Source organism: Gorilla gorilla, chromosome 14 (assembly GCF_029281585.2).
Source record: "Gorilla gorilla gorilla isolate KB3781 chromosome 14, NHGRI_mGorGor1-v2.1_pri, whole genome shotgun sequence".
Classification (NCBI taxonomy): Eukaryota; Metazoa; Chordata; class Mammalia; order Primates; family Hominidae; genus Gorilla; species Gorilla gorilla.
Genome location: NC_073238.2, coordinates 59849039 through 59864262, shown reverse-complemented (window position 1 = coordinate 59864262; position 15224 = coordinate 59849039). Strand labels below are relative to the sequence as shown.

General features: G+C 36.2%; 1 protein-coding gene and 1 pseudogene across 1 annotated transcript in view; both read left to right on the top strand.

The window, feature by feature from the left end:
- The window catches only part of LRRC63 (leucine rich repeat containing 63), a 65637-nt gene extending 52318 nt beyond the window's left edge, over positions 1 to 13319 (top strand). Inside the window, exons 10-11 of the mRNA XM_055359614.2 lie at positions 2187 to 2426; positions 12080 to 13319. Of these exons, the coding sequence (XP_055215589.2) occupies positions 2187 to 2426; positions 12080 to 12293 (454 nt within the window). The 3' untranslated portion in view covers positions 12294 to 13319. The remainder of the gene's footprint in view (positions 1 to 2186; positions 2427 to 12079) is intronic.
- Positions 5566 to 6111, top strand: LOC101124167 (protein Abitram-like; annotated as a pseudogene).
- Positions 13320 to 15224: the final 1905 nt, after the last annotated feature.

The following is a 15224-nucleotide window of genomic DNA, read 5'->3' as shown; positions in this document are numbered from 1 at the left end:
TTACAAGTTGTCTTTTTCTTAAGCTGTCTTTCCCGGAATTCAGTGAATTATTTGAATCAGCCAGCTCAAACTTCTCTTTTCTGGTTAAGAAAATATGTTTAAATAGTTCCTGTCCTTCTCCATCTGTTTCGTATTTTCTTCCTAAAATGCCTATTGTTTACATGTTAGGTCTCCTAGATCTGCCTTCCATGGTACCTAGATTTTTCCTCATGGTTTTTATTTATTTATTTATTTTGTTTTGAATTATTTCTTCTACTTTGTCTTTGCCTCTAATTTGGATCCCCATGAAGATCATGTTCTTCTTTCATTCATCCACTTAACTTTTTATTTTTACAAATCATGCATTTTGGTTCCAGAACATCTCTGTGTGTGTGTGTGTGCTGTATTTGAATCTTGTTTCCCCACCCCTCTCCCCAACTTTGTATCCATCCCTCCACAGAAGATGCTTGTCCCAGGACCTTTGCTTTGTGTGTTCTATGTGTTTTTCTCTTCTGGCCACTCTTTCTTCCATGCAAGTCCAATGGCAGTCACAGAACACCACTCAGAATGCTAAGAAAGTGAGTGGTGGACGAGGAGGAAGCTTCTCTGCACCTTAGGGTGCTCAGCTGCCAAGGCAGCCTCAACACAGAGCTATTCTAGCTTTAAGGATGGCTTAGCAGCCAGGTGCAGTGGCTCACACCTGTAATCCTAGCACTTTGGGAGGCCGAGGCGGGTGGATTGCCTGAGGTCAGGCATTCAAGACTAGCCTGGCCAACATGGCGAAACCCCATCTCTACTAAAAATACGAAAATTAGCCAGGTATGGTGGTGGTGGAGGCCTGTAATCCCAGCTACCTACTTGTGAGGCTGAGGCAGGAGAATCACTTGAACGCAGGGGGCAGAGCTTGCAGTGAGCCGAGATCAGGCCACTTCACTCCAGCCTGGGCAACAGAGTGAGACTCCATCTCAAAAAAAAATGTTTAGCCTGCCTAGCTCTCTTAGAACTCATTGAGGGGAAGGAGGCAGCTAAACAGGTGCGTCCTTTGAGGTAAACCAACTCAAGCAGGGAGAGCCTCACCATGTCTATTCAGGTGAGCCGTGGTGAACCTTCACTAGCATTTGCCTAGAGTGTGCCACACTCATTCTGATTGCCCACATAGAATTTGTATTTCTCAGCTTGGGCTACTATAACAAAACACCATAGGCTGGGCAGTTATAAAAAACAGAAATTTATTTCCCACAGGCTGGGAAGTCCAATATCAAGGCCCCAGCAGATGTGGTGTCTGGTGAGGGCCCACTTCCTCATAGACAGCCATCTTCTCACTCTAATCTCACATGACAGAACGGGTGAGGGCTCTCTCAAGTCTCTTTTATAAGGGCACTAATCTCACGCATGAGGGCTCCCGCCCTGATCTAGTCACCTCCTAAAGGCCCCACCTCCAAATACCATCAACTGAAGATGAAGATTTCAATATTTGAATTTTTTGGGGACAGAAACATTCAGACCAGAGCAGGGGTCTCTGCTGCCGGCCCCCAGGCTTGTGATTTGTGCAGAAGAAAAAGGTGGCCATGCCAGCTCTCTCATTCAGGACTGTGGCAGAGACTGGAGTCTTGCTCACCTTTTTCAGACCATGAGAGGTGAATTAGTCAAACTCTGGTTGAGGGATAAAGAGAGCTGAGGTACCATCTTCCTGCCTCATTGTTTTAAATACCCTTGTTGATCAGATTTTAATGTTATCAGCAGGAGTCATAAATAAGTTACACTGTGTAGATATGAGTTGTGAAACTAGACTGTAAATGAGAATCTAGAGGGCCCTCAGCAGTTTGTTTCCTACAGTTCAGATATCAGCCTTTTCACCTCTAATACATTTGACAAGTTGGACCAGCCTTTGATTTGATTTTTATGTGTCTCTCATGAACAGACTCTTTTCTGTCTGCTTCTAGGACTAATTAGAAAGGAGATACATGACTGTACAAAAATACCATTAAGGCAAGTGAAAATAAGAAAATCAGTACTATGTTGGTTCTCTTTGAATAAATAATAAGGGTTATTAGAAGTAATTGACACAGAAAAAACCCAGAGGACCCAGTTAATGAAAAGTCAAAGCACAAAATAGCACATAATATGTTTTGATAGCATAAATTTCACTATTTTGATTGGGCTTGAATATGTGTTGATGTTTAAAGTATGATTTCCTTTATTTACAGATCACTTGAAAAACTGACTGTTGATGGGAATGAACTGAACTTTTTCCCCCATGGAATTTTGAAGCTTAACCTGACAAAAATTCAGTTTGAGAATAATTTCACTCATCCTTGTTTTTGGAGAGATAATTCTTTGAATAATCCACAACAACTTACTCAAATTATTTCTTTGTTCATTGTCCAAAATAAGCTACATAAATTTTATGATAAGATCCCAGTAGAAGTTCAGAAGTTACTAAAATGGTGAGCAAATGCTGAAGCCCTTTTAACCAAAATATACCTTTAAGCATTTAAAATGTTCTTCATTACAGGCTTAGATGACAGCGTCACTAACACGCACACATACTCCATGACACACACAAAACCATACACACAATTCTTCAAATCACTCCATCCAGTTCTTCAGGTATAATAATGTAGTCTGAATCTGGCCCCATTGTGTGATATTCTCAAGTTGTTACTTAAATCCAGTGTGAAATATGAGTTGTCTCTATGGCTGTTGCATAAATCTTTTCTATAAATTTCTAAGTTCATAGAAGTGGATTCTTCCAAAAAAATTATTTGGCTCCAGACACACTATTCTAGGAGGTGTTTCACTCCACTGTGACGTCATGGAGACCAGGAATAGAGCAGGCATGCATGGAGTAACCTCCCTCAGGGTATCAATGACCAGTGTTGGAATCATTGCCTAATCTCAAGACCAGGGTACTTAAACTCCCACATCCTTACAATCCACTTAGGCTTGTCGCTTACTTTCTTCAGATGGTAGAAGACCATTTTCATTGAATTATTGACCATCAGTGCTTAGGTTATTAATTTAACAAATATTTGCTATGTGCCTAAGTAAAATGGCTTCCCAGGAATATATAAATTATAAACATTGACTCAATAAAAGGCAGAAAACCTAAACAGCCTAGTAACTATTGGAGAAATTGAACAGTGGTTAAAAATCTACCAGCGGAAAAGGAACCAGGCCCAGAAGTTTTTGATTTTATGGTATTAAGATGTCAATATTCATGAATGCACATGAGAAAGTAAGAAAAATCACAAAGGCAGTAATTTTTTTGAAGAATTATAACCTAACTAGTGTGTGGTAAACAGATATGGGATCATGAGATTTGGATTCACCACAAGGTATTTGGGAAGCTGAACTTGAGATTCGTGAATTGCATGTGGACCCCAAAAGAGGCTAAATGGTCCCAGAGCAGCAAACTAACTCTCCCAGCAGAAAAAAAGTTTTTGAGAAAAACATCCTTGATTTAGACTGTAAAGTTTCCAGAAAATTACATTCAAATGAATATTAGCTCACAGCTTAAAGAAATTTCCAAATATATGAGGAAACAAGCCACCAAGAAAAAAGCAAAATAATCAAACAGATACTAATTTCCAAGGACCTAGGATATGAGTATTGCAACTGTGACCAGGAAGATATGAGAAAGAAATGTTAAGTAAAATGAAATTCTAGAAACTAAAAATATAATAGTTAACATTAACTCAATGCATGAGTTAAACAGCAGATTATACACACCTGAAGAGAGATCTGAAAAAATTATAGTAAACATGTAGACCAGAGGTAAAGAGATTGGAGAAAAAAGGACATGATTTAACATACACTTGGAGACTCAGAAAGTGAGAACAGAGAGAATGGTGGGAGTCATTATTCAATGAGATAATGGCTACAGATTCTTAGAAGTAATAAAAGATGTGAATTCGCAGACATCATCGGGAGCTCTATAAAAGCTAGGTAAAATACCTTGTGGTAAAACTGAAGAACCCCAAAGACAAAGATAAGAACCTAAAATCAGCCAGGAAAAGAAATCCCTTACAAAAAACAACAAATCAACTGCCAGCCACAGTGGACCAGTGACTGAAAAAAAAATATTATTTTGCCCAGTAAAGCTTTCAAGAACAAGAGAAAACATGGTATTTTCAGATAAACCAAAACAGAATTTACTCACAATAAATTTTCACCAAAGGAACTTGCAAAGGATGTACATCGAAAAAAGAAAAATGATTCCAGAAGCAAGTTCTGAGAGGCAAGAAGGAATGGTGAGAAAAGCAGTTGGAAAATATGTAGGTAAACAAACATGATCTCTATGAAATAACAATGTCTATGATATGGGGTTTAAAAAATATAACTAAAACCAGACATCAAACAGTTAGAAATATAATTTTTAAAAGATACTTTTTATGATAGGAAGAAACAAACCTAATGTAGGAATATATTAAGTGAAAAATGTGCAAAACATTTATGGAAAAAAGCTGAAGCTTTATAGAATAGTAAAGAAGGCTGAAATAAATGGAAGAGTTATAGATATTTAGGGATAATAAGACTCAGTACTAAAAACACGTTATCCCCAAATAGAGCTATAAATTCAATGCGATTCTGGTGAAGATGCCAATAGAATTTTCTCAGAAACTTAATAAGCTGATTCTAAAATGTATATGGAAAAGGAGAAGATCCAAAATAGTCAAAATAAATCTGAAAAAAAAAAAACCCTAACATAAAAGCCTTGCCCACCAGACATCAAGACTTACTATACAAAGTTAGAGAAGGTAATAAAGGTTGGTATTAAGTGCAAGGAAAGGCAAATCAACCAATGGAAGAGAAAACATAGTCCAGTTATTTTGTTCTCATGCATGTGGGAAAACTTGACATTTTGACAGAATAGCACTGTGGATCAGTAGTGAAAGAATAGACTTTGGAATAAATGATGCTGAGACATTTAGTCATCCACAAGGACAAAACAATAAAATCAGATTCCTGCTATATATATGTCACCATCAGACACACAAAAAAATCATTTCCATTTTGATTAAAGATTTAAATATGAAAAGCAAAACTTTAAAGCTTTTACAAGGAAGTGTAGAAGGCTCTCTGTATGACTTCATGGTAGGCAGACATATCTTAACTGCAAAGCAAAAAATAGAAACAGTAAAGCAAAGTTTTATAAATTTGACAAAAGCGTAATATTTACATAAATATAAGATACTATCAATGAAATTAAAAGACAAGTCATTAACTGGAAGAAGATATTGCAGTGCTTAAAATAGTTGAATAATATATATATTATATATATAGTAGTCGCTATAGATATATAAACTATATATCTATCTACTATATAGATGTAGTAGATATATCTACTGTATAGATATAGTAGACACTATATATATATATATATATATATATATATATATATATATATATATATATATATATATATATAGTAGTCATCCCTTATCCTTGGGAGATGCATTCCAAGACCTCCAGTGGATGCCCGAAACCATGGGTAGCACTGAACCTTATATACATTGTGTTTTTCTATACATGCATATCTATAATAAAGTTTAATTTATAGGGGTGGTGGCGCCTGAGGTCACCATGGCTACTGAGCGCCAAACTGCAGAGCCGGTGGTGCCTTTGTTCGTGGATCAATACTTCACTCGCTGGTACAAAGCAGATGTCAAAGGAAGATCGTGTGAGGACCACTGTATACCACAGCACTCTAATCAAATATGTGTCATCACATTGGCAGAATCTCATCCAGTTCTTCAGAGTGGAAAAACAATTAAAAGCATTCCCTGTCAGATCAGTACCAACTGTAGCAGACTTCAGAACAAGGTCTCCGGGAAATTTAAGTGGGGGGCACAGTTTCTAACAGAACTTGCACCTCTCTCTAAGATTTACTGCTCAGATGGCGAAGAATATACTGTATCTAGTTGTGTTAGAGGATGTTCGATGGAAGTGAATGAAAAACATTCTCCATAAGCCATCTATTCTTCAAGAAAAGCCATCACTGAAGGCTACATTGCAGTTGAGTTACCCAAATTTGAAGAAAGTAAAAACATAACAGAAGGGTTACTGGCACAAAAACAGTATGAAGAAGTCATGGTGAAATGCATTAATGCCACAACAGTGACGTCATGAGGACTGACATGGAGCAAAAAGCAAAGTGGGATTCTTGTTACCTGGCCTAAACCATCAGTGCACGAAAGGAGAAGAACCCAGTATATGTGAAGCATACTTCACAGCCATAGGCTGAGGAGGCCTGGTGCTTCACTTACCTTCGTTTCCCCTCTCTGGCTTACATAATGAGCCTTGGTTCCCATTTGTCTTCAGCCTGCCAGATCTGGCCTGCCCATGTACTTACCCTGTTCTCTTGCATCTCTCTAACAACTGGCATGCAAGGAATGTTTTTCTGATTAAAAACAAACAAACAAAGCTCTTCAAAGAAAATTTAGAAAATATAGAAAAGTTTTAAGTAGCTAAGTAAAAATAATTTACACATTATCCCATAATCCAGAAGTAAATACATTTGACCCTTGAACAACATGGGTTTAAACTGTTAGAGGGTACCATAAACGAATCAAAAATATATCATTAACCAAACGCAAAACCCACTTATAGAGCAGGCTGACTTTTCATATACTCAGTTTCCAAAGGGCCGACTGCAGGACTTGAGTTATGTGTGGATTTGGGTATATGTGGAAGATCCTGGAACCGATCCCCCATGTAAACCAAGGGATAACTGTACTACATTTTAACCTACTTCTGTTTGAACATTATGGTATGGTTATTGCTTTTGCCTCATTGTCCTATTAGTTTGAAGTTTAAAAAAACCTAACCAGCCTTTCTTACCCAATCTGCTATAATGTGACTACCAAAAAGTCTAGTCCCAGCCCATCTGCCTCAACTCCTCTCCCTTTTAGGTTGTAGGGAAGAGGCTGGAGTGCAGATTATATCTTCTGCCCTCCTTATGCCAACAAGATGGCCTTCCCCTCTGAAACAAGGTAAAACTGCAACACTGTGACTGCTTAAATGAGGGATATGTGAAAAGGCTATGAAAAATACAAAAGCTTTCCCAGGAAATGTATTATAATGCAGTGGGAAGCTAATTATTGAAATATGCATATTGTAGTCACTCAGTCTCACATACTCTAGTTACCAGCAAATAAGTTACTGAGAATATGTCATTCAAAGGCATAGAAGCCTTTGAAAGGAACAAATGCTTTCACATCATTTAAACTAAAAAAAAAAAACAAACTCCAACAACTATGAATTTATAGTTTAAGATCAGTTTACACTGAATTTCAAATAAAAGGACTATAAAACTTGTCATTTTTCTGTAAGGGCTGTAACACATAAATATATTTCAATATCCCTGTTTTTAAATAAAATACACATTTATACAGAAAAAAGTTTATACATTAGGCACAGCAAGAGATAACTAATAATAACTAACAATAACTAATAACTAATAAAATAATAATAACTAATAATAAGATAATTATAACAGTATGCCAGTATCACTACTGTTGCACTTTGGGGCAATATTAAGTAAAATAAGGGTTACCTAAACAAGTACTGCAATACCACAACAGTTGATTTGATAACTCAGAGGGCAACAATGGGTAGCGTCTACAATGTGGATACATTGGACAAAGAGATAATTCCTGTCCCAGGTGGGCAGTTTAAAACTTACAAATTGCTTATTTATGGGATTTTTCATTTATTATTTTTGGACCACAGTTGAACACTGAAACTGTGGAAAGCAATACCTTCGATAAGAGGACACTACTGTATATCTTCCATAAATCAATAAGAAAAGATATAAACCATAGACAAGTAGATAAGTGATAGGAATATGAAATTCATGGATGACAATATACAGATAGGTGATAAACATGAAGAATGTGTAATATCACTAGTAATCAAGAAACTGCAATGTAAAATAGCAACAATCTTTTTTTAACCTACCTATTTTATCAAAATTTAAAAGACTGATATTGTGCTAGCTTTGGATGCCCAAAAATATGACTATCATCATGTATCATTGTTGGTACTATAAATTGGTGAAAGCTTCTTGGAAGGCAATTTGACAGTTTCTTAGACTTTAAAATAGCACCTTAAATCTCAGGAATCTGTCTTATAGAAATAGTTACATGTAAACACAAAGTTAGATACAGGGATTATAACTGCAGCCTAAATCTGCCTCAGTCAGAGAGTGGTAAAATAACTTATGGCATATTCATACTATAAAACATTATGATGCTATTAATAAGAATGAAGTAAAACAAAATGTTTTGACATGGAAAGTTGTCCAAGACATTTTATTAAGTAAAAAAAGCAAATTGTTCCCACAGACACATACACACACAGTGAGGGTGCACACATGTGAGAAAGATTCCATTTTTGTAAGAAACAGTTACGTATCTAGGAGCTGGAGGGGACAACCCAAGCGAAGAGCTTTAGTTATTCTAGGGAGAGGAGTTCCAGTGATTGAAGACAGGAATAAGCAGGAATCTCTGTGTTTTTCTCTATATATTTCCTTATTGTTTGGAAATTTTACAAGGACTCATTTTCATGTAAATAAAAACTGATACAAGTGAATTATAAATAAAAGCAGCTGGAGGAGTAGCTGATAACAAATAGTTGGGGACATAGGGGAAAGATTCAGGGATGAAATAGTATTTGAGAAGGGTCTTGAAGGACCAGTAAAATTTGGAACTATGTCTTGTGTTCAAGGGACATTCCAGAAAGAGGAAACAAAATGGGAAAAGAGGGATGTGTACAAAGAGAAAAATAAATATTCAGCCAGAACAAAACATCCATAAAGAGTAGTGGACCAGGCGCGGTGGCTCACTCCTGTAATCCCAGCACTTTGGGAGGCTGAGGTGGCAGATCGTGAGGTCAGGAGATCGAGACCATCCTGGCTAATGTGGTGAAACCCTGTCTCTACTAAAAATACAAAAAATTAGAGGGGCGTGCTGGCGGGCACCTGTAGTCCCAGCTACTCAGGAGGCTGAGGCAGAAGAGTCACTTGAACTCAGGAGGCTGAGGTTGCAGTGAGCCAAGATTGTGCCACTGCACTCCAGCCTGGGCAACAGAGTGAGAATCTGCCTTAAAAAAAAAAAAAAAAAAGAGTAGCGGTGGCTGGGCATGGTGGCTCACGCCTGTAATCCCAACACTTTGGGAGCCGGAAGAGGCTGATCACCTGAGGTCAGGAGTTCAAGAACAGCCTGGCCAACATGGCAAAACCCTGTCTCTACTAAAATTACAAAAGTTAGCTGGGCGTGGTGGCACATGCCTGTAATCCTAGCTACTTGGGAGGCTGAGACAGGAGAATCACTTGAACCCAGGAGGCAGAGGTTGCAGTGAGCTGAGATCATGCCAGTGGACTCCAGCCTGGGTGACAGAGCAAGACTCTGTCTCAAAAAAAAAAAAAAAAAAAAAAAAGTACCAAGAAGTGAGCTAAAAAGAAATAAATGGAGTTAGCTAGTTGTCCATTGGAGATCACTGAAGGCACTGGAAGTTTTTTTCTTCAGGCCTTGAGAGTCACTGAGTCCAAATAGCACAAATAGACCTGGCAGTATGTCACAGATAGACTAGTGCAGGGGAAGGCTGGGTGGAGGTCAGTTAAAACACTCATGTCCATAACAGGTAAGGAGGATTGATCCAAAGTAATAAGTATGGGTATGAACAGGCAGGAAATGCAAGACAAATTATGGAGGTAAAATTAACATACCTAGGTATGTGAGCCGAGTGAGAGAGGCAGGATGAAAAATGACTAAGGGTTCAATCTCATCAAAGATGACTGTGATATTAGTAAAAATAAGAACAGTGAGGGAGGGATTTGTCACCCAACCACTGTCATCCTCCAGTGTCTGCCCTTGGCTTTAATCCTGAATTTCTAGCTACTGAAAATTTCGGTACTGTCCTACTTTTGCTGAGTTCTTTGGATTGCAGCTCAGCTGTAGGCTTGCACTAAAGTCACTCTAAGCTCAGCTACTGCTGTCACTCCAATGGCTGCCCTGTCAATTAGCAGCTATGTATGTCTTTTCTGTCCTGTACAACTTATCATTGCTGTCTGCCTCTCTCCGTCTCTCTACCCACATTGTATCACCTCAGACAGAGAATCCACTTCCATTGAGAATGAGGTCAGAAGACTCATGTTCCACAGATTTTTACCTTGACTTCCTTGAGCATAAGAATGATAGAAATTTTTGCTTGTTTTTATTTTTTTCTCTTATTTTTAGTTGGCACATAATTATACATATTTGTAACATACAGGGTGATATTTCAATACATGTATATAGTATCTACTGATAAAATCAGCTTAGTATATCCATCACCTTATTTATCATTTCTTTGTGTTGTGAACATTTAAAATCTAGCTTTTTGAAAATACACAATAAATTATTGTTAACTATATTCACCTACAGTGCTATAGAACACTAAAACTCCTATCTACCTGTGATTTTTTTTCCATTTTTAACCTCTCCTATCCTCCTCTTCCTCTTACCCTTCCCAGCCTCTAACAACCACAATTCTACTCTCTACTTCCATGAGCTCAATTTGTTTTTAGTTTCCACATATGAGTGCCGTTCTGTGCCTGACTTATTTCACTTAACATAGTGTCCTCTAGGATCATCCCTGTTGCCACAAATGACAATATCTTATTCCTTTTATAGCTGAATAGTGTTCCATTGTGTGTATATACCACATTTTCTTTATCCATTCATCTGTTGATAAACATTTAGGTCAACTCCATATCTTGGCGATTGTGAATAGAGCTGCAATAAATATGGGGGTGCAGATGTCCCTTCAATATACTGATCTCCTTTGCTTTGGATAAATACCCAGTAATGAGATTGCTGGATAGTATGATAGCTTTATTTTTAGTTTTTTGAGAAACCGCCAACCTCCATTATGATGGCTGTACTAATTTACATTTACCACTGAAAGTGTGTAAGAGTTGCTTCTTTTCTGCGTCTTTACCAGCATTTTTTACTTTTTGTCTTTTTTATAATAGCCATTCTCACCAGGGTAAGATATCTTATTATGGTTTTGATTTGCATTTCCCTAAATATTAGTGATGTTGAGCATTTTTTCATATACTTATTGGCCAATTTATATGTCTTGTTTTGAGAATATCTATTCTTTGATCATTTTAAAATCAGATTGGTTTTTTTTTTTTTGCTGTTGAATTAAGTTCCTCATATATTCATTAGTGCCTTGTCAGATGAATACTTTGCAAATATTTACTCCCATTCTGTAGGCTGTTGATTCTGTTGATTTTTCCTCTGCAGTGCAGAAGGTTTTTAATTCGAGATTAGTCCCATTTGTCTATTTTTATTTTTGTTGCTTATGCTTTTCAAGTCTTAGCCATAAAATCTTTGCCTAGGTCAATGTCCTGAAGCATTTCCACTGTGTTTTCTTCCAGTGGTTTTATAGTTTGTTTAAATACTTAAACATATTCTTACAATCTGATGATTGTGAAATGGTATTTCTTTGCTATTTTGTTTTGTATTCCCCGATTACTAGGGAGATTGAAAGCTTTACCTATGTTCTCTTGACATTCATTTTTTCTTCTTCTGTGAATAGTCTATGCCTGTACTAATGTTAATGTACTAACGGATTAATATTTTTTAACTGATTTCTAACCATTTAAAAATATATTATGGACTCTAATTCCATACTAGGTTATGATAGTACCTTTATTTTTTTAAATGATATATTTATTTTGTATCATAAAAAATAACGTTTATTATAAAAATTAGAAAATAAAGAAACACATTATAAAGAAACATAAAACCCCTGTGATCACATTTCCCAAGAATAATAACTATTTTCAATTTGGGATCTATCATTAGAGTTTTTTCTTGTTATGCATATATACCTTTCTGTTTTAAAAAGCTAGGATTGTATTATACATGTACCTACTTTATTGTTTAGCTCTTTTAGCATTTAGTCTTTCACTTAATGGGTAGCACTCACCTAGCTGGTAAGCTCAATGAAGATAAGGGCCGTATTTTATACTATTTGGAGTCTTGCATAGCACAGAGTCTTTAGTAAAAATTTATTAAATATTGACTTTCTGTTTCCTCCATTTCAGCACATCCAGGTGTGAATGGTGTCATGGTCCCAAGTTTGGTGAAGGTTTTCGTGTCATCCGATCCTGTGATATTTTTGGAGCATCACAGCTTCCAGTTATGTTTTATGTCTGTTCTCCTACTTGCTATAGAAGAATAAAGGAAAGCAGTTTTGTTTTAGATGGTAGTCCTAGTAGAAGAATAGCTCTAGATGTGGAGTTGTCAAAAGAATTATAGTACAATGATTTATCGTATGTATATATATATATATTCATATATATATATATAAACTTTACTGGCTTTTACTACATATAAATCTGCATATAGTAATTCATCTCTTTGAAAGTAGAGGTTCTGTTTGGAAGACATAAGTGTCTTCTGATACGAATTCTCTTTGTAATTCTAGCTCCTTATGAAAGTTTGTGATTGTTTGGGAATTGTTGCAGAATAGTTACTCAAGGAGGATTAGTAAAGCCTTTAGATTTGAATAAAGCTCTAGAAAATTTCTTTCAGAGCCTGTTTACTATAAAAGGAAAAATGTTAGAATCCTTTGCAAAATGGGTTATATCTTACAACTGGTCTTTTCATGCATCCATACTAAGTGACGAGACAGCATTGCAGAGTCATCAGTGGGGTTTGCGCTGCATAGAGCTTCAATGTCACACATCCAAGTGCTCAATGCTTGTGCATTTCTGTGGAAATCTGACCAGCACCTTCCATCTCAATTGTAGGTTGTTTTGGGGAATAAAAGATTAATTCTATCCCCATTTGTTTGTTTAAATTAATGTCCCAGGTTCTTAGAGAACTGGTACAGTCTTTAATTGTTACCTTGAACTTCATGTCCTAAAGCTGAGAAACTGGACATTAGTCTGATTCCATAGGCTAGCACCAGCATCTACCAAGGCCTACAGTGATAGCCTGGCACAAAAATAAAATACAGCTTACAAAATAACATTGCAAAGCAGCATATACATATAGTAAAACTTACTTTAAGAATTAATGTTTGGTAAGAGAAAGATAAAAGGGTATTTTGATATACAAACAACTTTAGAATGGCATAGAATTGTTTCACATATCTTTACACACAGTTCACTTAAATCTCAAATATCATTGCTAAATTTAGTGATATGAAATGATTTAAATTTACACAGCTATCATCATTAATGTCAGAAAATACACATTGTCATGTTTGTGTGTATCTTTTAGTGATATCATTTAAATAAAGATAAATCAGGCAGAATAATTTTTCTATTGATTTCAATAAATTGCAATGCTTACACGCTTTTCCTTGAGACTCTGTCTCATTTTTCAGCAGAATCAGGTAAACTTTGCTTTGCTTGATAAGTATACACTATATTCTCCAGCATAAGAATAAAATTATTTATAATGAGAGAAGTAACTACCATATTACACACGCATACAGAAAGGGATATTTATAGTATGATAAATTAATTCATTAAAATGTAATATACTCATAATTAGAAAACAAGATGAAGAAAATAATACTAACTCCCTGTGGCATATAGTTTATTAATACTCACCCTTGTTCCTGAAATATTTCTTGGGGAAGAAATATGTTTATTTATTTATTCAAAACATGTTGGGCTTTGGTTTAACTGAGTAATTTCACAATGAAATAGGAAATAAAAAAGAACAGCTTTCAAGGGAAATGACAAATTCTGAGGGACGTTTCAAAACTAAATATACCTAGATACTTAGACAAATATGAAATATACTTAGAACCCAATCTCTTCATGCTTAGTATAAACCTTGAATCTGAGTGATCTCTTATAGATCTTCCAAAAAAAGTAACTTACAGTATTTTTTAATGAAAGTAAGACATATTTATTATAGAAATATTAGAAAATACAACTAAACCTAAGAAGAAAACAAAATCCTCCTTGTAATGCCTCTGTAACTCAGGTTCAGTCATCCACTGCTTGCAGAGTCTGAATAACAAGAGCAAGTTCTGGTGGGAAAAAAAAGTGACTTAATTCAAGAGCTACCCGAGGGGAAGTAGTACAGGCTCCTGCCCTGAGATACCACTTCAGCCTTCAGGGCAGAACGCAAGGGCTTTTAAAGGGGGGATGGGGAGGAGGGGAGGAGGTGCGGGGTCTGTGTGACTTGCTTCAGATGTCTTATCTATCATGTGGTCTGGCTGGCGCCATGGCAGGCAGCTACGTTGTAAATTGAGGCAATCTCTTAGTGGGTGAGAGTTCCAGAGGGGCCTGATTTGCTTCAAGTTTTGGTCTCTGCAACTTCTAAGTAAACACATAGATAAGCTTGCCATACCTGATGGAGAGAAGGTAAAGGTTATAATTGCATTCCTAAAGAGCTAAGTAGGAAGTGGAGGAAAAGGAAAAAGAAAAAAAAATCATTTTTTTCCTTTTAAAAATGGGGTACTCGGCTACACCTTCAACCAATGAAAGTCAGAGGCAATCATTTCAACATGTATATGTGTGTATACACACATTTATATAATGTATTACTCTTTTTTTAAAAATGGGATTATCTGCCTCACACCACAACAAAGATTAATTTCCAATTTTAGACCTAAAGGTCTAAGTTGAAAATATAAAAATAAATAGCTATGGTCTTTAAAAAATCAGATTTAGATTTTTTTAAAAGGGGGTAATGAAACCTCAAAGAAAAGATGAACAAATTTACCATGTAAAAATTTTTTAAATGTCTGTCGAGCAAAAATAACCAAAAATAAAGACAAGCAGCACACTGGGGAACATATCTATAGTATATATGACCAGTAAAGAATGAGGTTTTCAACAACAACAACAACAAATATATATATATATATAAGTTGTGCATGTGTCTCCTGGCACAACTCATTCAGGACTCAAACTGTGCCATCAAGGCATTATCTAGTTTTCTGTCTATCTAATCTAGCTCACTCTATCTATCTATCTATCTATCTATCTATCTATCTATCTATCTATCTATCTATCTATCATCTATCTATCTATCTATCTATCTATCATCTATCTCTTACCAACACTTTCTAAAAATTTTGTCTCATATCCAGGTAATATGGATGGTCACTAATCATTCCAGGTTCATGTACAAGAATCTCAGGAACCTCAGAGGAAAACACACTGTCTATCCCAACTGTTACTGTAAAATACATTAGGGATGATTTTCATTGGCTCAGCCTGG